The sequence below is a fragment of the Molothrus aeneus genome, chromosome 16 (assembly GCF_037042795.1).
Source record: "Molothrus aeneus isolate 106 chromosome 16, BPBGC_Maene_1.0, whole genome shotgun sequence".
In the NCBI taxonomy this organism is placed as follows: Eukaryota; Metazoa; Chordata; class Aves; order Passeriformes; family Icteridae; genus Molothrus; species Molothrus aeneus.
The window spans coordinates 8,981,018-9,007,388 of NC_089661.1; the positions used below are offsets into that span (position 1 = coordinate 8,981,018).

At 43.3% G+C, this 26,371-nt stretch overlaps 1 protein-coding gene across 1 annotated transcript; it reads right to left on the reverse strand.

Annotated features, from left to right (window-relative positions):
- Positions 1 to 1,151: 1,151 nt before the first annotated feature.
- On the reverse strand, positions 1,152 to 26,360 carry DCUN1D3 (defective in cullin neddylation 1 domain containing 3). Its single transcript, XM_066561019.1, has 4 exons — positions 26,305 to 26,360; positions 15,854 to 15,929; positions 10,614 to 11,146; positions 1,152 to 8,602 (listed from the first exon to the last, which is right to left on the reverse strand). Exons 3-4 carry the CDS (start codon positions 11,042 to 11,044, stop codon positions 8,119 to 8,121), a joined length of 915 nt encoding a protein of 304 aa, XP_066417116.1. The 5' UTR covers positions 11,045 to 11,146; positions 15,854 to 15,929; positions 26,305 to 26,360; the 3' UTR covers positions 1,152 to 8,118.
- Positions 26,361 to 26,371: the final 11 nt, after the last annotated feature.

A 26,371-nucleotide genomic window follows, 5' to 3' on the forward strand; every position in this document is an offset into this window, starting at 1 on the left:
TAAAAGGTTTGACCATGAGATAAGGGATTTTTTCATGTGAATTGGAAGAGGCCAAGATAAAGCTGAAATAGTTACCATTCCAGAAGTTATTAAATACAGCTGATGGAATATTTATACCATCCTAGTTTCCAACCCTAAGTTCACTGGGCTCTCTCCTTATCTTGGGATTTGGAAGTTGGGAGTTGCTGCGTGGAGGAGGAGGCACAAATACAGGAAAGCAGGAGAAAGCCCAGAAGCAGCAGTGAGCAGGCAGAAGATGCTCATGTCAGTGTCATTGATAACTAAATTTAAAGCCACCTGAAAATTAAATCTATTATTCAGCAAGATGAATGCAGCCAATTTTTTCTCACACAAAGGTACTTTGGCCAGTTCAGGTGAGCCTGGCATTCCTTTGGCTGCAGCTATTGCAAACTGGCATAAACAATAACATCAGTGCTACTACAGAATGTGAGAGGGAGCCAGTGCCTTCAGCAGCACAGGCAGCCCCTGGTGCTGAGCCAGTGCAGCAGGAGCTCAGGCAGACTGACCCCAGCACTCATCCCTCTCTAAGGACTCACTCCTGTTCAAGCTGTTCACATCCAGCATCTCCTTGTTGCAGACACTTGCACTGCAAAGTCGAAAAAAAACCAGCCAGTTTTCCTTCCACACGCTTAAAAATGTTGTGGTCGCCTCTGTACCAGGACTTAGCGAGCATCCAGGATCCTGCTGGAGAAACTGACAGGACAAATAAAACTAGCAGAGTCCTACTCATAGGCATGAAAAAATAAGTAATTTGTCCCTTTTTAATTGAAAAATGTAAAAAGGACTTCAGCTTTAAATAAGACATTTTGTACAAAGCTTGAGCACAAAAAAGTGAACACCAATGTGTCGTTATGTAAACACCACAAATGTTACTCGTTTGTTCAGTAACGCACACAACAGTGCAAGTTCCCTTCCCAGTGGGTGAGATTGCTGTAGCTGTTCCCCTCCCCTCAGACCTTACTGCAATACAGGAAACCCAGAAGCTTTGGAACATTTACAGGCTACAGTAGTCAGGATACATTGTGACTAAAGGATTTTTTTTTTGTTTTTTTTTTTTTTTCTTTAAGGGGTTGGTCATTTAAATATACAGAAGTACAATAATCTCACAGGTAAATGAATGGCAGCTTGGATTAGAAAAAGCACCAAAATATTTAATATACATCTGGCACAAATTTCACAAGAAGTCAGTAATGGACAAACCAATGCTTTGCTTGTAAGAAAAGAAAAACCTCAGACTGCACTTAATGCTCTTCTTCCAAAAGGGACACAACAAAAACATTGCACTCAGGATTGCTATCAAGTAAAAGACAACCTTCTTATCACACCCTATTTGCATTGTGCCTTAGATTGCACATTCCATAAGATGCTGTTTCCATTCTGTTCCAGACACCAATGGTGAGAAAATTCGATGTAAGAAAGGTAACTGTAAAACTACAAACCAATTCAGTAGATTGGGATTCAGCAGATGCATTGCCCTGGAATTCTCCCAATTTTCCTCTAGATCAGGTTTCAAATTTGGCTGCATCCCCTTGAAATAAAGATCCTACATGAAACAGAATTTACTCCAGCTGTTTTCAAGCATTACATTTACACAGCACTTCTGATACTGCTGTCCCAAAGAGGAACCACGGGGCTGCTCTGTGACATGCAACACATTCATCATTTCCCAGAGTGAGAAATCTGGCTCATACAGGGTTATCTCCTGGGTAAGTCTGAAAAGGCAAAACACCCCCGGGCACAAAGAGCAGCAGATGTGACCCTGCCCACCCTGGCTGGATTGCTGAGGAGCCCAGAGGCCCAGCAGGGACACAGAGCCACACCAAGCCTGCTCCCAGTACTTCCCCAGTCACACTGAGTTACCTCTCTGGGAGCAAACACTACCAACACACATTCCTTCCACAGAGAGGGACTTGAGGCTGAACTGGGGCCTCAGGATCCACAAGAAAGAACAAGGCTGCACCAGCCAGTGCTCCCAGGCTGACCCTTCTCCACAGAGCCCATCAAGGCCTTGTGGTTGCTTCATGCCCTCAAGACCAGGCAGTGCAAACCCCAGCAGTGCTGGCTCAGGACAGAGCCCTGCCAGTGCCATCTATGGCTCCTGGAACTTGAGTTACTCAACAACTTACAGCACCAGGCCCTCCAACCCTCCTGCCAGCCCATCTCCTTTTCAAAGACTATTTCAAACTTACATAAGTGTATTTTCAAATAACTCTGTTTAGCATGACTTAAGAAGTCACAAGTTCCAAATATGGAGCACTGATCTGTGAAGTCCTCTAACGTGTAACACTCATGGGAGCAGCTGCCAGCCTTCAGCTCCACTGATCCTCTGTGCAGGTTTGCCAGCTCTGGTCACACAATCTCCACTCTCACAGGCCCAGAGAAGAGCAAGAGTCAGCAGCTGTAACTGCATAAAATGGCAACATTCAAGTAAACACACTGCTTCAACAGTAGGCAACCTTTAGTCCAGATATAACTTACAGGGCATAAAAAGAAACACTTTACAGCACAAACACTGGAGATGGACTTTTTTCCTGTGTGTGAAATGACACATTATCCAAAAAGGGCTAATCTGAAGAGTGCAATTATGCAAAGATAGAAACTTATTAAAAATTAAACAAAAAACAGTATTACCTACAGAACCTGTTGGATTTTCAAAGACTGAGGATTGCAATAGTAGCAAGGAACCGCTGCAATGTCAGTGATTTAAGGCAAGCTGTTAGGACAAGAACACACATGCTCTTTTTACCTGCTGGCTCACATGTCCCTCTGTTCTCCTGAAATAGATGCCCCTCCTGATAGTGCAAGAGGTCCCCCCCAAAAGCAGCTCTCACACTGGAGGGATCCTGCAGCAGCAGCTGCCTCAGCATCACACAATGGGGGATTTGCTGTGACAGGACCTGTGCTGCAGTTTGCTTTGGGGGAGGAAAGGAAGGGCACAGATGTGTTGCATGGAGAAGAACACCCCCAATGCATTAATGAACACAGCTGAGCACCAAAGCCACTCTGGCATCTCCAGTTCTCTTGAGAACACTCCAGCTTTACTCAAGCACAAGGGTTTTATCCTGAGCAGGATTCTGACCTCAGGGAGAAAAAGGATGCGTGTAGCCTTTGCACTTTTGCAGCTCCCATCTTTGCTGGGTGGTTACAAGTCCAGTCCAACATGGAACAAAACACAGTATTTTTGATTAAAAGAAAAATACACTCATGGCACTGCATCAGGTGGGTTCCTAAAGCTTTTCAAGGGCAAATGAAAAGGCTGATGGCTCCCTCTTGGGGAGCAGCTGCTCCATCTTCAATTCACTGTCAGCACAGGCAGCCTGACCAGGGAAGAGGACGTGTGGTGACAGAACCCCTGAGCCACAGCCACAGCCACAGCTCTGCTCAGCTGCTCTATTGCACTCCAAAAGTAGCACCCGGGAGGACCAACTCTGGTTTGCAGCTTGACCCGGCCCCCTTCCAAAGGGTCCTTTGCATACAGGTTAAACACAGGATACCAAAAACTATGGCAAATAGATAATACTTAACTTGGGTCAATTAAAAAAAAATAGATTATTCATCCAGGCATAAAATCCTGGGACGAAAGGATGGTAGCCTTAAACTATTCAAGTCTAAGAACAAGAGGTAGAGATACCTACGTACTTCATGGTGAAGGAGTTACAGCCTTCTTTCTATCTTACAATCTCATGAATTTCACTTCAGTTCACACCATAAAACCAAAGGTTCAATCTTCAATAGACAGAGAGAAAATGTTAACACTGGTGGGTTTGTTTGCACACAACAAAATTTAAGCAGACACTTTGCTTTAATACTTATTTGAAAAAATATGTTTTTCTCCATATTGAAGGACTACCCTGAAGAATTTTGAGTTTCAGGTTAAGCATCTTCCTTTGTAATATGAAAGGCTAAATTCACATGCACATACTTTGAGCAGAGTGGGCTCAGGGGAAGAACTGGGTGCCCAATTTACTGAGGACCTCCTAGAAAAGCATCACACTGCAGAACGCAAGGCTGCGAGACCCAGAAACTCACAATGACTATTATTTACCAAAGAATGGGAATGATGCAACCTCAGCCAACAAACTGCACCACAACCGAGGTGCCTATTAACTACATGGTGTTTCTTGAACTTTGTTGGGCTTTTTTGGAAACAAGGCTCATGTTGACAGTGTCACACAAAGTCTAAGGTCACTGGTCAGTGCACAGGCCTGGGAACCACGGGTGACAGGCTAGCCCTGGATCCATGGCTTCTTCAGGCTCTGATGGACACACAGACTGAAATAAAGTCACCCAGCAGAGCTGCTGCTGCCCCAGCACTGCCACAGGAGCAGGGGCTGCACCCTCTGCACCAACCTGAGCAACTCAGACCCAGCAGAGCAGCCAGAGCTCATTCCATGCTCTGAACTGTGCCTGGCTGAGACCTGTCCTGGTTCAGAGCTGATCCAGCTGGGCCAGCCTGGGGAAGCAGCTCTCACAGCCCCAGCTGTGTCTGTGCCACCTGCCAGACCCGTGGTCATTCTCCTGTGGTCCTTTCACCAGGATTGCACAGTACTAAAAAGCTGTAATTCTCCATGTAGAATAGCACCAGCAGCAAATAAACTCACAATTTGGTGTTCAATTCCAACTCATTGCCTCAGTCATGTTTTATGGCCAGCTATGGGCAGGATCTTTCAAACCCTTACTTGAATCAATAGAGAGTCTTTGACCTCAGAAATGCAACCACACAAGGGAAAATTAGCACGATTAAGCCTCCAGTTGATCTGGAAGCCAAATTTTACAGGTGTTGCAAGCTATAATATGGTGTAGGTGGTCAGTGTTTTATTACTAGGGGCTAAAGTTTACAGGAGTTGTATTTCTTTGCATATAAGAGAAGGCAGTAAAATGCCACAGATTGTGGATATCAGACCAGTTTTCCAGTATATTACTCCAACTATCTATATAGTTATCTATAGTTATTTATCCCAAGTTGCAGCAGATTCACTACATGCATAAAGTTTCCTAATGCATAATCTAACTTTTAAAAAAATTAAACTGTTGCAATGGTTTCAAGGATTTCATCAGCATCACTGCTCACTTACAGTCCTGTGCCCTACACGATGAAGAATTAAATTATATAAAAATGAAGAGTGAATGCATTTGGCCTGTTCCACAGATATTCACAGTTTAACCATTAAACAAGCATATTTTCAGAGGCTCCAATATTATTAAAGACTTCTCAGAGACACACACACAAACCCCATTCCCTCACCCCAGCATTACAGAGTCTGGGCAGTCTGGTTTGGGATCACAAAATCACCAGGCAACCCAAGAGGTGTGACAGCCCCACTCACTGCCAGCACTGCCCGAGAGCTGCACCTTCAGCTCCTGCCTCGGGAGTTTAAAACTGACACAGGTCTGGTTTGCATTCTGTCAATGGTAATTAAAGGACTAAAATTAGGCTAAAGATAAGTGATACTTCCCCAGATAGATCATTTGGCTATTTTTGCAGGTACCCTGCCCAGTGGGTGGAGCTGCTCCTGCCTGGCTGGAAGCAGCAGAACAGGAGCAGGGCTGTCCCCCACACTGAACTCGTGGGTAATGGTATGTCCTTTCCCCAACAGGAAACCAGATTTTCCCTTCCTGTGTGTTCACCTCTGCCTTTAAAAAGCAGCTGTGTTACCTTTGATACCTTAAAATGGCTGAGCCTGATGCGCTACAGATTGATTTCCTCACTGCTGTCCACATTCCAACCACAAGATAAACACCTTCCTTAAAGAGCTCTATCCCTCATCCTTTAGGGCTGCTGCATGCTAGGGTGTAAATCAGAAGCTGCCATCTGGTGAGCTACCCATTTGAATAGTTACTCTTCACACTCTGGACATTTTAAATTTCCTTTAGGGGGAAAAAAAATAGGTGATGAACAAAGCATTTAATAGCTGAATGAATGAAGAGTCTCAAACTTACAAATACAGTCTTCATTTACTATCAAATCAGTCTCCATTTGGAACTTTTCCTAACAAAGCAGCCTCTGTTGGGAAATTTATTTTAGTCTTTTAAAAATAACAGCACCAGCAAAAGTCTCACCATAAATTCAACGATTCCAGCACGAGTGCTTTGGCCTGCTTTGCTCACCAAATCAGAATAAGGTTTTGCTGCCAAACACTTTTGTGCCACAGAAAGTTAGAGAAGCAAGGACAAAGCTTTGGGTGTATTTACCCATAAAACAGCAACTTCAGGGCTCTCCTGCAAAGGGACAGATTCAGCTGTATCTAAAACAGCCACATTTGCTTTCCACAGCTTGTCTCCCAGCAAGAGCATCACGGACCAAACTCTCCTTTTATTAGATGAAAGAGATGCTATCTGTGGCTTGTGGGCTTGTTTTTAAACAGTTTGCATTACCCACACTTTGTTAGTGATTTATGACCTCCAAGCCAAGCCATTGCAGGGCTGCATACCAGCAAAGCCAGACCCAGAATTTGGGTAGATTCCACTCCTCTCTCTGCTAACCCCTGTGGGGCACAATAGATGTGCAAAGCACAACACCCTGGACCTGTGACAAGCTCACCACTTAAAACCTGTTTCCCTTTAGTTTTAAAACCCTTATATCACAAAAGCCATTAGATGCTATGGATGACTGTCTAGGCTTTGTTTTGTTTTGTTTTGTTTCAGCTGAAGTTGGTTTATGATCCTGAAATGCAGCTCTGAAAATAAAAGGTGTGTAACAGAAGTGTATCAAATTCATTAAGCCAGCACTTGGCTATACAGAAAGCCTTGGCAATCAATCCTTTTACCAAAAGGTGTAAAAAAGTTGACATACTAAAATTAAAAAAGGTAGCATCGATAACCAAAAAAGTTTCAACCAGTGTTAATAAAACTCCCTTTAAGTCACAACAATTTCAACAGGCAAATAGTCCCAATACAGGCATTGTAAAATAATAAATTGACTCCTATCCAAATATTATCAAATCAGTCTAAAAATGACTCATCTACACTGCTGTCATTAAGAACACATTAAGAATTCACTTTGTCATCAGATGCCGATATTGTTGCTCCAGAAAGTGTGGAGTATTAACTGCAATTTAGCAATTAAACATATGCTTTAAAAAATTGGTTTGTCAATATTAATGCAAAAGATAGTTCCTTAGATAGAAGTACTGTGCTTGCCAGACAAGTAAGGTAATACTTTAGGTATAAATCAAACAAATTAAAGCAGAATTATACCGCAGTTTTCCTTGAAGACTTAGGATTTGTGTGTTGCTTCTCTCAATGTTTAGCAAACTTAAGAAGCAGAACCTTTGGTTCTTTTAGTCAAGTAAAAATATTCTCATGTAACCACAAAAATACAACTTCCAGAGAAAATGGAAGTCCATCAACAAGTCCACTTTCAATAAAACTGAGGTAGTACTGCTCTTTTATTATGTGAATGTGTAAAGAGATTTAGATATAAATCGTCATCTACCACTCAGTTGACTGACAGGTACAGTAATTTTATAAAACAATCCCAACATTTAGTTTGAAAGTCCAAAAAAAGGAATGATCTGGACTCATTCACTAGGAGTTAGCTCAAAATGGGAATTAGCCATATTACAAAAAGCTGTTGCTTATGTTGGTTTTTAGAGCCTTATTACCCAGGATTAATGCATTTATAGTTAACACTGCTGTTCGTCTCGGTATAAAACCTTAAAATTATTACAGCCTAAAATTTCAACAATGTAAACAGCACTACACACAGTACAGACCTGCCCTGACAGATGTAGTATGAAAAAACTTAATCTGGCACTGTATAATTTAGCAATGTTAATTTAACCTAACTAAAAAGATCTACATTGTGCAAGAAGTATCAGACTTACTTATACTAATCTGAAGTCTTAAAAATAAAATAAAATAAAAAAATGCTTAACTTGTAGCCAGGGTCAAATATTTCAGGGCAAGAGTAAAAGGAATAACCAAAATTAAGAAAGTGCCTAAAACATGATACAGCATTTTAGAGCCCTTTCAAAGACAAGGCAGAAAAAGGTGTAAAGTAGAAAAATCTGGAGCCTCGGTAATTTCCAGAAACATCCAGAGTTTACATTTCGTGAAGGGCAAGGAGTCGCTCTTGTCGCTGCTGCTCGGCCGCCGCTAGGTCTGTCCGTCCGCACAGGGCCCCTCTGTGTCCGAGGACAGAACACTTTTGGTTTCCTCCTCCTTTTTCCTCCGCTCCATTTCCCACTCCACAAAGGTGTCAAAGAGACTCGGCCAGGCCTCGTCCTCGCTGTAGTTGCTAAGGTCCGGTCCAATCACCTGAGTAAAATTTAGAAACATGTTCCACGTGTCCCGGGAGATTCCCTTGATTCCTGAGGGGTTCTTGATTAGGAAGTGTAACCACTGGTCCAAAATAGGGGGCTTGTTTTGGGTGAAGACTAATTTCCAAAGGGCAATGGCTATTTCCCGATGTAGCGACCTCTGTCCTTCTTCAGAGTCCAGGCCAAACTGGAAAGTGAAACGATAGAGATCCTTGAATTTATCCTCCTGCTTGGCTTCGTTTAGGAGGCTGGGGAACCTTGCACAAATGCCATCAATGCTGTCTGCATTTATTGCTTTGCAGCCTTCAAAAAACTCCTTCCTGTTAAGCAAGAGAAGAGAAGTTAGAGAGAGCCCTTCCCACCGACCTCACAAACACGTCCTGTCTCCGTTCAGCTACACCAAATCTAAAAGAGGATCACCTGGACAAGACAAGGTGTACCCTCAGCCCCAGACAAGGTGTACCCTCAGCCCCAGACAAGCTGTACCCTCAGCCCCAGACAAGCTGTACCCTCAGCCCCAGTGGCACACAGATTTTGGCACAGGAGCCACTGGAAAGACAGACAGGTCCAAGGCATAACTTAAGGCATGGGGAACCACACACAACCCCCAGGTCTGCTGGGGCACTGTTAACATTTGAAAGATTCTGCTCTCTGACTTTACTGGACACTGCCACATCCTGGAGTGCCTTTCACATTAAAAAAGTTAATCCAATTTGCCACAGAAGAAATTCTAAATGTTTGAAACTAACACATTTACCCCAACTTGATTCAATACTGCTGATGTCTAAATGCCCATGCTCTGGGTGAGCTGTTTGCAAGGGACAGAGCAGTTGACTTCTACTTTTGCTGTGGTTTTTGGTTCTCTTTCAGCCTGAAAAACCAAAGGGGAGCCACTGGTGTCAGTCAGCAAGGCATCTGCTGAGAGCATGGAAGGGAACACAGCATCACAGGGGCTACAGCGCAGTGCACGGACCCTGCTTGAAGCCAAGTGGGACATGTTTAGTTCCAGTCTCTCTGATGCTTGTGAGCAGGTGTAACAACCAGGTGTAACAGCCAACCAGGTGGGTGTAACAGCCAACCAGGTGTAACAGCCAACCAGGTGTAACAGCCAACCAGGAGAGCCAGCAGGCTGACACAGGACAGGCTGGAGGGAAGACAAGAGATGGAGCAGCACTCAGGAGAACAGACCACAGCACTTTCCTTGATGCAGAATCCATCAGCACCTGTACCATAGGGTGTGCCCTTCAACAAATATAACCTCTCACAACTAGATTTGTCCTCTCCAAGGAAATTAAAACCATGTTAATAACACTCATGGTAGCTGTGCAGAATCACAGACACTATTTACAATTCCTTTACCATCTTAGCAAATACCTGTGTCATCAGCCTCCAGTAAATCCACATTTGCATTCCAGAGTAACTCATCCCTTTGACACACACCCTCAGCCACAAAGACTCTGAAGATGCTGTCCAGTGCACAGCACAGGCTTGGGTCAAGGCTCTGAACACCAAAGTAATAAGCTCAGTAAAAATAAGCAGCATTACTCAAACCAATCTACATAGGGCAAAATAAAAAAAATCCTTCTCTCCCTGCCAGTCCTTGTAGGCACTCTTCCCTCGCTCTTACCTGGATATTGCTAATCAAGCTGGGGACTCTGCTGCAGTTTGGGTTTGCCTCTTGCTTAGGGGGGAAGTTTTAGCCATTCCATTGTTTCCTGTAGCATCACACATGCTGTCAGCCTGCTGACTGAGCCCCTTGTCCAGAAGGGCACACAGCACTTTGAACAGCAATCATTTGTCAGCTAGTATGAAACAGCTACAAGTGTCAAAACCCTCACATTTCCTTCCCTCTCTATGCTTTAACAAGATTACTCTTGGAAAAAGACATTAAGTGTTACACTGCTTGGACAGGAACAATTCTGTCATTCTTTCACAGACTGTTAACAGAGTTAGTAGCAATTACTAAAGAATCTCACATTACTGTAAAGGAGAAATTAATTTCAGTGTCCAATCTCACCACCAAGATAATGCTGGATACAGTAAATTGCTTCTGGTAAATCAAGAATAAATTAATGTCTACAGAATCTCACTACACTGTTTGTCACTAGCAGCATAATGGCCAAAACCACATTTTCTAAAATCCAGTGTGAGGGGAAGGGGAAAAGAAGACAATACAAAGCTTATCTTCTGCAGTGGTAGGAATTAATTTGATCAAAATGCAAGTGTTAGAAGAAATAAGTAAGTGAAGCTAATGAGGCTGTCTCTCCAACATACTGCTGACAGGATATACTTTAACATATGAAAATAATTACAAGTTCTACAAGAACTAACCTTGTAAATTTGCACATGGTAGCAGCCTGGAATTTCCAAGCCAAAACTAGTACTTTAAATTCAGTGGGATCAACACAGAGGTCATTGCAAAATCGTTCCATTCCTTCTTCCAGTATGGCATCTTCCCGCTCGTCCTTGTACCTCCTGAATAACTCCCCAATCCTCTGAAGAGAAGATTCCTCTGCACTGCAAACAGAGTCTTTCTTTGTGTCTCCAGAAAACGTTGGAGGCTGACTGGACTCTACAGCAGCATCTGTTTTCTTTGTCCCATTCACAAGAATGTCTCCTGAAGCCTTCCCGCAAGCTGAGCCGTGGTCGTCTTTGTGGACTGCACTTCTCTTGCTGTGGGACTTGCTGCCAGATTCTCTCTCCCCATTTTTGCTGCCAAGGGTAGAAGAAGGGTTCTTGCACTTGGTGACACACTGGCCCATGATGGTGCAAGCCCAGCTCCTAGCACGGTCCCCCTGCCCTTGGACACCCTCGCAGCTGCTCTTCAACACATCTCACCATGCCATCAGCAGCGCTCAGCTAACCTGAAAAACAGTGTCACAGTCAAACTGCTGCCTCTCTGTGAAGAACTGTTCAAGTATTAAATGGAGGATAACACTTGCCATTAAGCAGTCAACTTCAGGATATTTAAGCTTTGCATACTGAAAAGAAGCAGTGTACACAAGGCTGGAATATGTCATAAATTTTGGGCAATTTCAGGCTGTTTTACCTAGAAATCAATGCAGCTCACTCAGTGGCTACACTATACTAACGGGTCCTAATAAAGGAAATTCCTAAAATTCTTACTGCAGCATAGGTTACAAAGAGGTTGATTCATGTACAGGCTTCATCACAACAGACCACTCTAACCCAGAAATACTTTAAAGGAAATGGTTTTTTAAAGTATACCCACATTTTATATCTAGAATATAAAACACTGAAACAAAGCAGGGAAAGGAGGACATGGACACTGATGGGACAACCTGGCAGAGACCTAAGCATTGGATCTAGACTGTACCTCCAGCAAATCAGCAAAAGGGACTTCTCAGGGAGGGGGGAGGAAGGGGCTGGCTGTTGGCTGGTTTTGGGGAGGAGGAGGGAGAGTGAAAATTGTGTGTTTGTTTTTAACAGAGTTTGGAATCTAGTGTTTGTACTTAAAACATACACAGAGCGTGCCTGCAGAAAGGAGGCGACACTTCTTATGCAAGAGGGTATTCAGAAATTGTTCATTGTTTCAAGTGGGCTCCTCCCTTCAGGTAAGGAGACAGACGGGGAGGGGGCCTTCTTAATGAAACTTCTTCAGACAGACACACATGCAGATAAGAAGTAGTAATTCCAGTTCAGAGGGGTTTTTTTTTAAAACAAAAATTAAAATGCCAGAATGATTTCATCATGCTCTTTATAAATCACAAAGCCTTGCATATTTGGAAAAGATATTTTGCCCAGAGAAAAGGGTTCTCCAATTTTCCCTGTTAAAACCAAACTAACACTCTGACACTGGCCTATCAGTGAGCAGCCACACCAAGGACAGTCTGTTTCTCAGAAATGTCAGCTCCAAGAAAGCAATTGCTTATCATAGTCCTCCTTTACCCACTAATTTGCATTTCACCTCTGCTGTCAGTTAGGCAAAAGCTTCAAACATAAAAATTGGGTTTGCTGTGACTTTGTGTATAGCTTCCAGTTTAGAATTAGAACAAGAAAGAAGAGAGATAAAAATTTAAAAATTAAGAAATACAATAGAAATACATGTCAGTTTTACTGTATTATTTCTTGGGTAAACCTTTACCGAGACTGAAGTCCTCTTTAAAACTGTAAACCAACAGATGCAACAAGTACAGATGAATTCTCAGATATCAGGATTACAAAAATAAATCTCTCAGCCATTATACCTGTTTTGACAAAACAGCACATGTGCAGCTTCATGAGCAAAAAAATTTTGCCAGTGGAACTACAGCAGTCAAGATGCTGGTTTTGACTACCTGGCTTCCCTTTCCCTCCCCAGTCCCTTTTCTTAAGCACATAACCCACATACAAAACTAGCAAATACCTATTTTTTTAAGCAGCCAAAGGAACAAAGGTATTATATATTCTTTCATCACAATGCTTTAAAGATTAACTTTGCAGCATCATTTTTATAGGCAAGCAAAGTTTGATTTAATGTATTCAAGAAATTTGCAATAATTTTTATTTGAAAGGATATATAAAAATATGCATGTCAATATAAATAATCCATAGGACAATTTCACTGGTCCTTGGTACTTGACAGCTCTGTGAGTTGTGAAGCACAGCCTGGCACTGATTTCTGTGCTGCCAGGTGCCTGAGCAACATCGTCCTCTCCAGTCTACACCAGTCATTATTTCATTACACCAAAACAAACAGGATATTAGTAGGCAGTGTAAAAACTGCTTGGTGATTAACTCCCACATACCAGCTTTCCCCTCCTCAATCTTTAAATTCATCCAAATTCAAATGCACAATCTACACTAATTCTTGTTCTTCCATCAGTTTCTCAGAGGCAGCTAGCACCACACTGGACAAATTTTTCTTTAGAGAGAAGTATGCAGCTAAAAGAACAGAATAAAAAATCCCAATTACAAACTAGCATTAGAGTTTAAAGCAGAGCTTAGGTAGTATAGAAAACTTTCTGCTCAAAGATTTAACAGCAGTTATTAGCTATTGGTGATTTGGAACAGCTTTTCCCTATGGAGGAAGGGGAAAGTTAAGGAACAGCTGCCTATTAGTGAACAGTACTTTCCTCTAAAGTAGTCAAATCACACACATTGTAATTGACAGATGAATCCAATTCACTTGAGGAATCCCAATTTGAATTTTTTTAAAGGCAGTTTGTAAGACTGACATCCTGTGTCCACAATTTTCCTAATAAAAGTGACTCATGCTGTCATGCTTCCTAAGCAACAGCTTCTATTATTGATGATAACAATCTAATGTTCAGGTTTCCAAAGTGACATCACCAGTGTGATGAAACTGATGGGTTTTAAAGTCATTTGCTGTCACAAAAAGAGCACTACAATTGACAGGGGGAAGATCTGCCAGCATTATTAGACACCTGTATGTAAGGCGGTGCCTCACTGGCAGTTTCCAAAAACGGGCAGTCCCAGTAGCATTAACCCCTAGATGCAAGTTATCCACCTCCCTCACATTGTACCCCTCTAACAAACACATCTTCTGTACTCCTACTTGCCTTACAAAGAGCTGAATGCTGCTCCTGAACAGCCACTGCATGAGCACTCCAGCACTGCTCTTCCCTGCAGTGACAGAGTTCTTCCTTCCTCCTCCCCACCAAGGAAGTTTTCAGAGCACCATCCTACTCCTTATGAACAAACACTAGAAGATACTGATGTACAGTTGCTGCAATTCCTCACTTTTCTTCTACAAGAAACTTGATGCCATGTGCCAAATACATAGAAGCATTCTACCCCAAAAATAGCAAAACCAGCTTGGAAAAAAAAAATCCAGACTGCATCCGCTGGCAGCTCATGCATGTATCTGGTTTTGTGAGAGAAAAGTCTTTTGGCACTCCATCAGTTACCCTTTGTAAATTGCCTTCGTGAGCTGGATCCTCTTCACTAACGAGTCACCTCCGCTTCCTACGTGACTCAGGTTTCAAGGCATGAAAGAAACAAGAGCCTTGGAAGGAGACAGAAACAAGTGGGAGAAGCCGGCCCTTTTGTTATGGAAGGCTGGAGAGAGGATCTAATTGCAGCATGAGGAGCTGCCGGGAAGGCAGAGCTCAAGGAGTGGGAGAGAGCACCCTCAGGAAGGTGAACAGAGCTGTGTGTTCAGCTGCAGAGCAAAGTGACTGTCACACAGCACAAGGACCTGCACAGAGACTTTCCAGCTGGATCAGGAACTACAAGTATTATTGTGTACCCAAAGGTTAGGCTGGATTGGTGGCAAAGCATCAATTCCCAAAAGGATCAGTTCCCAAGAGCAAAATTACTAAGAGGCTTGTACAGCATAAAAGCAAGACATAAAAGGCAGCAGTGACCACTGCTTTCGCTATTCTACTAAAAAGGATCAAGATTCAGGGCTAAGGTTGGAATGTGCTCAGTGCTACAGGATGCAGTGCTCCCAAAGAAGTCTATTACTCAGAAAAGTATTGAGCAATAATCTCCAGTACATATGAATCACCAAGATGCCCATGAGGCCATCCTCCTCTTGCAAAGCAGAGATCCACAATGACCTCCTCTGCACCTTTCCAGAAAGGAGTCAGCAGCTGGGAACACAGGAAGATGAGTGCTGGTGAATACAGCCAGCTAAAGCCAAGTCACCCTCTAAGAACAAAGGATGTGCAGAGCCATATGGCCCCACACATTAAATGAAAACCTAGAGAAGATTACAAAGGCCTTGGCTAATGCCTGGGGGGCTTTTTGATTTGGTGGGGGTTTTGTGTGGGACTTTTTTTCAAGTCCTGTAAGGAATTTGCAGCATTTCTCCTCCATTTTCAAGTGACCAGATCACACATAACCCAAAATTTGAAGGGAGCAAAACAAAGTGACTCAGTAATAACTCTCAATCATACAAGCACACCGTGGCACAATTGAAAACAGCACTAATGAAGTGTGGGGGGGGTGCTGGCAGGAGGAGAGAAGATGCAAAGGAGATATTTAAGTAACCCAGTATTTTTCTATAATGACTGATGTCATTGTAGTAATGGAAATTATTGGATATGTCCAGAGAATAACAAGCAAAACAAGCATTATGCTGTTTAATAAAGTGTTGCATCAGAAGGTATTTATAATGAGTTTCAAAACTCATTATAAGTATCAAAAGTATCGAGAGAGTAGAGGAAAAAGCTTTCCATACATTTAAGAAGACCTCAAAGACAAATTTAGGAAATCTCATAACAAAAGGGGAAACAGCTCAGCCAACCATTAAATCCCTTTCCAAGTGGCATTTCACCAGCTAAGGCAAAGGCAACATAACTAGAGCTTAACTAAGCTTCAACCCAGCCTCAGCTTTTCACAAACACTTGAGGATAGTTTAAGAATTTTACAGAACTCCACTATGCATTATCTACCTTTTAATGGCTAGGGACACATGACTTTAAAAACAGCTGAGAGTAGGGAACAGTATCATGGATGCCCTGCCTGTTTGCAGCCCTGAACAGATACAGAGCTTCCCACTGGGGAGGCAGGAGAGGATCACTGCCACTGCTGAAGCAGAAGCAATTGCTGCTCTAACAATTGTGCTGGACAAGTGATCTTGTAAGCAAACATCTCGTACTTACATAGTTTCAGCTACACAGGGAATCATTCCACTTGCTTCACAGCTTCCTTCAGGCTCCCTGGCTTCCACATAGAATGCTGGAAGACAAAAGACCACACAAATCTTTACCTTTAGAAGAGGCTATGAAAACCATGAAATACACCAAATCACTGAGAACCAACTGTGTATTTAATAAAACCCTTCAGAGCCAAACCCCATTTGTTCAGAGTCATTTTAGGAAAAACTAATTCACTTTTTTGACTTACAAAGTAGCATTAACTCTGCATTGTCATATAAACCATAGAACAGGTACTGAAAACAACAGACAAATTCAAATGTTTGTTTGCAGTAAATACACACTTCCAGATACTTTCATGGCTTTCAGCATAGGAGAGTTAATTCCTCATTTCATGCACTCAAAGCAAAGCAGAGGACATGCTATCACTGTCACTGCATGTTAGCTGAGCACTGTTTAATCTGTGAATGCCAGACAGCTGCTACCTAGCAAAGCATAATTTGGGTCTGGAGAGTAATTCTCTTTTTTCATTCTCTAGCACATTCTTTTCCAAGTTTGTTTTCCCATGTTCAGTCGAGCTGGCTCCACTTCTCTTAAATTCACAGCTCTGCTGTATAAGGAGGAACCTCTGAAGAGGACAGACAAAGGTATGTCTGGTTTGAGTAGCAAGAGCTGCAGCCCCCAGTCAACACCTCTGTATCTGATCTAGTAGAAAAACACAACAAACAAGAAATCTCTGGCAAAGCTCCCCTGCTCTACCGTGCTAACATAAACACTAAAACATCTCGTTTTCACAGCTCTTAGTACATCTAGGGAGCAGACAGGTGATCAAAAGCTGCCTTGCTGCATACTTACCTTTTACAGGAGATTTACTTCTTAGGAAACAAGTAGAAACATTAGCTTGTTCAGAGCTTCCTTCAGCAGAAAGAGGGAGGTGAATATAGAAAGACAACCATGAAACTATATCCTGTCACACATGCCAATCTCCATGTGAGTTTTCCCCAAACCTGAATCCTATATGTGGATTAGGAAAATTTGACTGACACATAAAACCTAGTTCAGACCAAAGCTGTTGATAGAACTTAAAAGCCTCAAACATTTCAAAATGCCTGGAAGCTCTGGAGTGGTACTTTCACTCATATACACACACAGAGCAAAAACATCTCCATGGAATCATTTTTAGGCATTTACTGTTGAGATGGAGACCAAAAAGTCTACTTCACACTGGGTTTATACAGTCTGCTCCCAAACCTCATCTTCCACACAACCAACCACCCTTTTTCCCTCCTCCATGGCTTCACAGCTCTTTTAGCAGACACTCCAGTGGGTGCACAGCCACCAGGCAGCTTAACATGCAGGGGAGCAGAGGAGTGTCTGCCTCTCTCTCAGGGTAGAAGTACCAGCTTGAATTTCTTCTTATTTGACCACAGCATCCCATGAATTTCAAGAATTTAAGAAAATGTAGCATCTGGCACATCTAAGTTAATTTCTTTTGGCCTCCTGCATCTAAATAATTCCTTTTATAAATCACCAGGGAGGAACACAGGGCTCTGTGCAACCTCATTCCCCAGGAACCTGTTTAAACATTTTACAGTTCACATTTTGAAAAATCATTGTCATGGCAACTTTTTGCAATGGACTACTTTTCAAACATATCTGTATTTCTTTGGAAGAGATCTATGATCCCATGATCCACCAAATCTCCATTTCCAGTTGACTTACTGCACGTACTGGAAGCAAACACTTATTTCAAGTTCAAAAGAAGCTGAATCTAATGGAGATCAGCCTCACCCAGCAAAAGCCAAACTTTTTCAGGTTGTTTGAAGTAATTTCCATGTTGGCTGACCCATACACACACGCACACTGACTGGAGCCAGAAATTTTAATATGTTAAAACTTCCAGCCACAATTCTTCCCCTTTCTTTGTATTTCTATTCTTCTGAGTTGTCTATTTAACCTTTTCAAAATTTTTGATGTAGTAGAATGTGTAAACTTTGACGACACAATCATGGGCTATGGAACAAAAAGTTAATATGAGTTAGCAGTTAAAAAATCAAGCTCTTCAAGGCTGTATTTAAAGGCTGTCATAGCCCAGCAATGCACTGACTTCATCCTAAATTGTGTACAGTGAGTGCAGCAGGGAGAGAGGCATCAGCCTTTTGGTGGCACAGGTTTTGGCTCAGTCCCTGGGCCAGAGCTGCAAGGTGTGGCTGTGGTCACCAACACCCCTCTCTCTCCCCGTGCTGCTGAGGAGCAGCCCCATGACAGCGCAGTAACTCACACAACAGCCTGCACTGCTCATTAGCACCCCTCAGCAGCCCAGTGAGTAAATAGTGTGGGCCCGTGGGATGATGGAGGCCTCTGTTTTGCTCACCTGGCTCTTTTCACACCTGTGTCTAACCCCTGGGATTTGGCTCTCCTGAGCACTGGGCAGGAGGATCAGTGCAGGCCCTCCACACCCCCAGCAGCTTTCCCAGAGGTAAGAGCAGGCAGCCTTCTCACCAAAGGCAAATTTCTTTGCTCCCCTGTGGGGAATCAGTGAAGGATCATTGGTACTGTTTCCCTCTTCAGCAGGCAGAAATTGAAAGGATCAGCTCTGTGTGGAAGGTTTCACTGTGCAGTTCAGAGCTCTACACCACAGCACCAAGCACTTGGAGCACCAGTGTTACAGCATAAACCAAACTTCAGTCAAAGCCAGCACATTACAGAAACTGCTTCTTTCAAGTCTGAACCTGCAATGACACCTTCTCAGCAGAAGCCCTCTGACTGCAGGACAATGGCACATTATGGGCCCTCAGGAGCCCAGAACACACCTCACCACATCCCCAGCCAAGCGCTGCACTAGCCCCTGTGTCACACTGATCTGCTCCACACCACTGCTCCACAGATACTTTTATGCAAAGTTACTCAAGAGGAAGTCTAAAAGCAGGAAAGTCCTGCTGCAATTAGTTAAATTGAATTATTAGTTTGTGAGGCTTCCTGCAGTTGAAGAACCTTTCAATGAATTGCAGATAGTAATGGTTTTGTGGGCAGATACATGAGAACTTTACCAATCTGTTCCAAAACAAGATAACAAAACTATTTCTGATTAACCTCAGTCTGAGCTTTGGAAACAAAACAGCTTTAGAAACGTGATCAAACTGGGTAAAATTGGTCTCTACAGAACATGCCTGCAAAGAGTAGAAGCCAGTGGTACAGACACCTGAAAAGGAAGCATGCAGAGTTCCAGCTGCCACCTGGCAGAAGGCTGCGTGCCAGCCTAGGGTAAACCAAGGCAGGCAACAGAGATGGTGGGGGCCTGGATACTTTCTCAAATGAGAAGTGGACTTCTCTGAGAAAGGGCATACTGGAAAGGCTTAACTACCTTGGAAGGGAAGGCCAGTACAAAAATACAAAAGAAGAATCAGAAACAACTTCACCATATTTACAGTCCCTCATGCTGGGCCAGGTCACAGAGCTTTCACCAAATCTCCTCCTAGAGGAAGCCCCCCCAGCCACCAGGATGCAGGCAAAAGTCTCTTCACAACACCTGAGCCTTGACCTGGTATGATGTCACTCCAAGTCCAGAGCTTACTCATCAAAGGAGATTTTTCCATTCAAGACTGGGCAGAAGAAACCTGCTTCCTGCACTCTTGAAGAGCACCTGACTCTGCAGGCACTCACAGAGCATGACACCACATTTCATGTTCAAAGTTCAACAAGTAGTCTCAAGAAAAAGTGGAACAGATGCTTCAGATCTGTAGTTCACTGTGTGCAGCCAATTGTGTGAGGCTAGCTTAAGGAAAAATAAATAAAAATGTGAAAAATGATAGGCAGAGAAAGACTTAAGCACCTTACTACTTTTTCTTATGAAGATACATTCCTTAAGTACCTTTTTCAGCAGACATAAATGCATCATCCTTGAATCCCTCCCTTCCCTTTACATTCTCTAACCTCACAATACCTTACTTACTGATTACTTCTCATTGTTTTTCCACTTGGCCCCATTAAAAAGTTTTCAGTTGTTTCCTATTATGTGCTTCATCTTACTTTATTAGGTGGGTGGAATGATTTGTTAGGATTACTGTATTTTCAAAGAACAAACTCAAGTCCAGTTAGCTAAACAGAATATAATTTTAGAAGGTGCCTTCAGGTGCTTTTGTAATGTAAATAAATTAATGAACTAATTCAAGCAGCAGCAGTACTTGGTTTGAGAAGTCTATTTAAGCTATGAACAAGACAATGGGCAGAGGGGAAATCAAGACAGCCAAATAACAGAGCTGTTCAAGATCATGCCATCAGTTTTAAGTAAAGCAGAAACCAGAACCCAAATCAGATTCCATTCAATTCCCTACCTCATACATACTCAGACATGAACAAACTCATTTATTTCACTGCACATAATTCAACCACCTTCAAAAAACAAAGGTTCAGTCACTGAGCAATTTATCTCCATCCATTTAAAAACTACCAATATTCCCCTTCTCCCTCAAGATCCTTGTCAAAGGCCATAAAAGGTCCAGCACGTACAAAAAAAGCAAATAATCTTCCAACGAGAGTTTGTGTGTTTCTTCCCTTTTCATATGGAAAGGGTTGTAAAAGAATAATCCTTCAGTATTTTTCCAGGGTACACTGTAACTTTTGCACAGCATGACAGACCTTTAACACCTCAGTATGTATTATGAATAATTAAAGCAGCTCATACCAGGGGAAGAGCTACTCTGTGCTGACACAACCAGCTCACTTCTCTACAGCAAAACTGCAGATTATGGCACCAAAAGAAACCACAGCCCCTGGGTATTTGACAGAGATGCATCCCACTGAAAGCATCTGAAAGTAGTTGTGCTACAAATATTTACCTTACCCTGGCTCAATCCATTTTGCAAATTAACCTACAGAAAACTGCAACTCTGCAGCCAAACCAGAATAACTTTGAAAAACCACCTCAGTCTGCAATCTACTTGGCTATGGAAAGAAAAACATTTACTTTTAAACTGAGCTAAGTGTGCACAGATTTTCTTCTACACTGAGTTCAGCTATCAGATTTCACCTTGAAGGGTCTGAGGTGCCTTCACCAATTACATTCAGCTAAATATAATTCAGATATATATGACTCCTGTAATAATAGGATATGCTTTAAACTAATTGTAGTAAGTGAATAACTTCATATTTCTTGCTGTTCTCAACAATGAAGAAAAAGACAGCAGTCACACAAAAAAGGAAGCCCTTCCAGCAGCTCTGGCTATCAGTCTCCCTTCTCCAGCAGAAAGCAGCTGTGAGAACAGTAACCCACACAGCACCTAACACTGAAGGGACAAGTCTAAAGACAAGAGCCAGACCACCTCATAAGATCCCTGCTGGCAGCAGATGCTCATAAGGAATTTACAGAAGGCCCACTGGCGTCTCAGGGAGTGTAACACAGTTTACAGGCTGCCAGCCAAAAGAATCACTCATTGCACACAGTTGTGTAGGAACTTCAGCACCAGCTGACCACATAAATACTGGAATCATATCTAAGTTATGTACAACAAATTGTTCTAAGTGAAAGCACTGACATATGAAAGTGCCTTAAGAGCAGATGCTTGGATTTTTAAACTGCAGTTTCTAAAGCAGAAAATACACACAGCCACCTGCAGAAGGCCTAATTCTCTCTCCTGATTTGATTTGCAACTTCCCTATTTCAGTGAACAACACCAACCTTTCCCACTGTACAAAGGATGCTGCAGCATTTTGATGCTAACTGTAGCAGTAGCTTCAAAGAAGCTCCTTTGAGCACTCAAACTTGGTCATCAGTTGCAACAAAGACTCTCACCTGTCCTTGAGAAATCTGGGGGCAGCTTCAACCAACACACACCTTTTTTTCATAGGTTTTCACATCTACTTGATTTCTCTTGACATCCTGTGCCCACAAGAGACCAGGTGTGTAGGTATCTATGCTGTGTTTCATGAGACATAATCACTGACTCCAAGCACAGGTAACTGCTGGAAGCTGGAATAAATACATCAGACCTCTGGCACTCCAGCCACCCATTTATAGCTGATCCAGAGTACTCAAGGCTTTCTGTACAGATTCATTGGCAATGAAAATATTGAACAGTCAGCACATGACCAAAACCAAGAGCTAGGACGTTTGTGTTTGTGAGTCTATTACTAAGCTACATGTGCCTCCTATAATCACAGGTGCTAAGATGATTTTCTCCCTCCCTTTCAATTTTAAGACAAAAGGACTGACTGCATTACAAGTTGCAAAGTTGCAGGAGAAAAAGCATCACACAAAAATACCCTCAAAAAACTAAAAACTGTCACTTTCTGCTACTACACGGATGCAAAAATAAGACTGGTGTATTTCAGGAGCACATAATCCTTTTGGTTCAAAAAAAACCCACTTCTGTTCACTAAACAGGAAAAGTGAGACAACAAACAACTATGACTGTCATACTGTCTCTGGCAGTCTGACTTTGTGGGAATAACAAACTGTGACAGGAGGTCAGGAACAGCACTCTCACATTTTGCAAAGTAAGTTCTGTCTTTCACAAAACAGATGCTGTAGACAGAACAGCATTTATAACTATTCTTTCTGAGACACTACAAGATTACACTAGCTTACTCTCTTTACTGGAATCCTGTCTCACCACCTATGCTTTTGCTGGTTCCTCTACAGTATTCCTACTTCTGTGAAAGAGTTCTTTAATACTTACATCTAAGTAGTCCCCTAACTGTCATTCTTCTAGCAGGAAAATATTGCAATGAAATAACCTTTAACTAAAATCCAGATTTTCTGCTTCCTTTAGATGCAGATCATTGGACCAGAGAGCTGCCCTCCAAGACACATGGATAAAATGGAGACCTAAATGGGTCAGTTCTGAGAGTATCTTTTAGGCAAGAGGCTTTGATTCCTTATTTGCTCTGTTATGGTCAGCACTGAGATCAGAATATACAAACATCACCACACTATCACACCAAAGCCACACGTGCCAAGCAGAACCTCCTCCTGTCACCACAAAGAACACTGGCACTTGTGCAGGGCAATCAGAGCTCCCCTGGCTCTGCCAACCCCACTGCCTGGGGCTCTCCAGTTCACTCACCCAGAGCCCAGTGCACCCACAAACCCTCTCAGGGAAGGGGGAAGCCAAGGTGCCAGTGAGCAATGGAGCAGGTCTGCAAGTCCTGGCTTTCCTGATCCCTCCCTGGGAAGGTTTCAGCCCAGATCTGTAATTACCTGACTCAAGCGAGAGTCAAAAGAAAGGGAGGGAGGAGACAAGAGAGATCTCTGACTGTTTCAAAAGACAACTTACTGTACAGAAGACACTGAGAAAATCTGCACAGCCAGTTTACTTGTGTCACATGTTTACAGGGGGTAAATTGCAGCTGGCACTTTACCAGAAGGCAACATTTGCCTTGAACATTTGCCATGAAATTACCATTGTTTCAAGTCAAGTTACTATGTCATTACTGCTGGGTAACTTAAGAGCCAAGCACACAATTAATCCATGTCACCCATGCAGATAGTCTGCAAAACATTACAGCCATTAATCTAGTATTTTTGAAAAGGAGGAAGGGTTAAGAGACAAAAGAACTTATTAGACTTCCAGTAACCAGCAGACAAAGCCCATTAGTCAGAGGCAAATAGAGGAAAGGAAGCCAGTGAGATAAGATGCAGACCCCTAGGGAGAAGCAGCCAAAGAGAAGGAGCCCAGGCAGGGAATTCTGATGAAACTGTTAAGGGGGTTCCCCCTTATCTTCCTCTGACTACCAAGTCCCTGGAGTGTTTACAGATTGTTCTCTCAGCCTTCCAAGAATTCTGGCTACCAATATTCAGCTCCTTCTGCAGTTTTGAAGATGAAAGAATGGACTGTTTTTCTAATATCACATGCTTCTATTTTTATAGTCTCTTCTTACTCAGAGCAGAGTTTTCCTGTTACATTCACGTACAGACCCAAGTGCCTAATGGAACAATAACATTGTTTCTGCAATTTGCAAGTTCTTACAAACTGCCAAAACCCCATCATGATGGATTTTATAGTGCTCCAAGGCTCTAAATTAAATTTACCAACATTTCCCTGGCACCAGTAAAGAAAATCAAATGCTTCAGTGTGGGACAGATCTGAGCAGTGCTGGGGCACTCTTACTCCTCCTGACCTGCAGCTGTACATCTCTGTATCCAAACTCTCTGTGCATTCCCTTGTGCCATGAGGAAATGCAAGAGTAGAAGCCATGTCTGTTCCCTCTTCTTCCACCCCTTTCCATCTACTTTGTACCCCCCTCCCCCATACACATACCCAACACTGAGGATTTCTTCCTGTTCCTTAAGCTGAACCAAGCAAGCAGCAGAACCAAGCCTCTTCCTTATCCACACACAAATTTCTCAGAACACATTTTAGAAATCTGTTAAGCTGTCTGGCAGCCCTTCTTGCTCAATATATATTTCTTCAATTAATTTCAATAAGGGTCTTCCAAAAGAGCTGTTCTCAGTTTTCTCTCAAAGCCACTCCTTTATCTGATTGTCTTTTTTCAACACAATTCATGCTAAATGGAAGCAAAATGTAATTATTAACAAATTTCCAAGATGAACAAATTATCAGAACTGCTGACACAAATCATTGAGAATTTGCTATGAACACAACAACATTCAACCTCAAAATAAAGCAAGAATCTGGACAGAAAAGGCACCTTGAAGATCCTGATTATATGAGCTGATTGCAGCTCATACTGGAGGCTGTCAGTCTCACAAAGAAAGCAGCCACGTAGTACCAAAGCTGCAATTCCCCTGTTATTACTTGTGTTACTTTTTTTTTTTTACAGAATTACAGTATTCATGCCTACATACAACTTGCTATTAGGAAATAATCAGTTTTAAAAAACATTACAAGAGCCGGTATTTGCAGTAAGTTTGTAAAGCCAGTTGCACTTTGCTAATCTGAACTAATTCAACACAGATCACAAGCTCTCCTTTTTCTGCTGATGTGCAGAAAAGCTTTGCTTTAGACTGTGAGCTGCCTGTCATGTAAAAGTGAATGTTTTCCACAACCACCACGACACACCTGCGCGGGGGAGACTTTGAGGACAGACTACAGAACTGACAAGAACATGGGGTGAGATCTCTTTGCTTTCACATGCAATCTTAACTAAGGGACTGTGTTTCCTGTTCTGAGGATTATCTTTCACCAGGGAAACATGCAGCAGTGTTCAGATGCAGGCAAGGGAAACAAGTACTCAGACACTCTCTCTTCCTATTGGTGTAGCCCAAATAAAGCACTAGTACTGTACCTAAACACAAACTGTTTAACAAAGAGGTTTTTAAACACATAAGAATTTGTTTAGATAACGTCTTTTGCTCAACTGTTCTCTCAAAAACATACAGACCATGCCAGTGAGGCCTGTAATTTTCAAAAAGGTAGGGCAGCTCTGTGCTTTTCCTTTGTACAGCTATGCCCCTTTTCTTTTCAGAGCACTTAATTCATTACCACTTTAAATTATGTGACAGACACTGTCATTCAAAAAAGTTACCAGCTCTGGATCAATGCTGTGTTCTGACACTTGGCATCAGCCTGCTCAGTTATCAATGTAACATTTTGAAGGGCAGCATATCAGCAGTGTTAACTATTTAAAAGATAATCAATGATTCTTTCCAGCAACCACAGCACTGATAGGACAGGCATATTCTTCCAACCAATATTTGCTCAAAACACTGATTATGCAAGTTATAATTTAAGTTGTTATGAGTAGCTTATTAGTACCACCACAGCCCCAGAGAGTGATTAATGCAGATTGCAGCTTGCACAGGAAGGGTAAACACGCTCAGGGGAGGGAGGAAGAGCTGAAGCAGGAAAAAGAAGTGGCTGCAAAGGGGGCACGTTCAGATGGCGAGAACTACCTAGGAAATAAATCACTTTACAGTTTATTTCTCTGTCTTTCTCCTGAAAACACGTCGAACATTCACGTTCTAGCGTGGCACGTGAGAAGGCTGGGCAGGAGCGCACCCGAACAAAGCAGCGGCTCTGCCCGGCCCGGGGGCTGCGGGGCCGCCCGCACCGACCATTGCAGGGACGTTCTGGGAGCCCGCAGACGGCGCCCACCGGAACGGAAAAATCCCGCAGACCCCAAGCCCGGGGCGAGGCGGCAGCGCCGCTCGGGGCACGGCGATGAGCGCGGGTGGGATCGGCCCGGGGCACCGGACCCACCGGCACCGCCCGGAGCAGCGCCCGCCGGGACCGCCCCGCCCGCGGCACCGGGGCAGCGCCCGTCCGGCCGCTCCCAGCGGGCTGTCCCGGCGCTGCGGGGCTGCGCCTCGGGGGGCCCTGCCGTGAGGGGGCGGCGGCGCGGGGCCCCCCGAGCACAACCGGCACTGGCGGGCACGGACTAGTCCCGCCGCCCGCGGCGTCTCCCGGGCCGTGCCGAGCCCGGCCGAGCCCCGCGCCGCCCCCGGCGCTCCCCCGCAGCCCGGGCGGACGGGAAGAGCTCCGGTCCAATTCACTCACCTCCGCGGCGCCCAGCGGCTCTGCCTCCACCGCATCACTTCCGGGCGAGCGCTCAGCTGGCGGACGC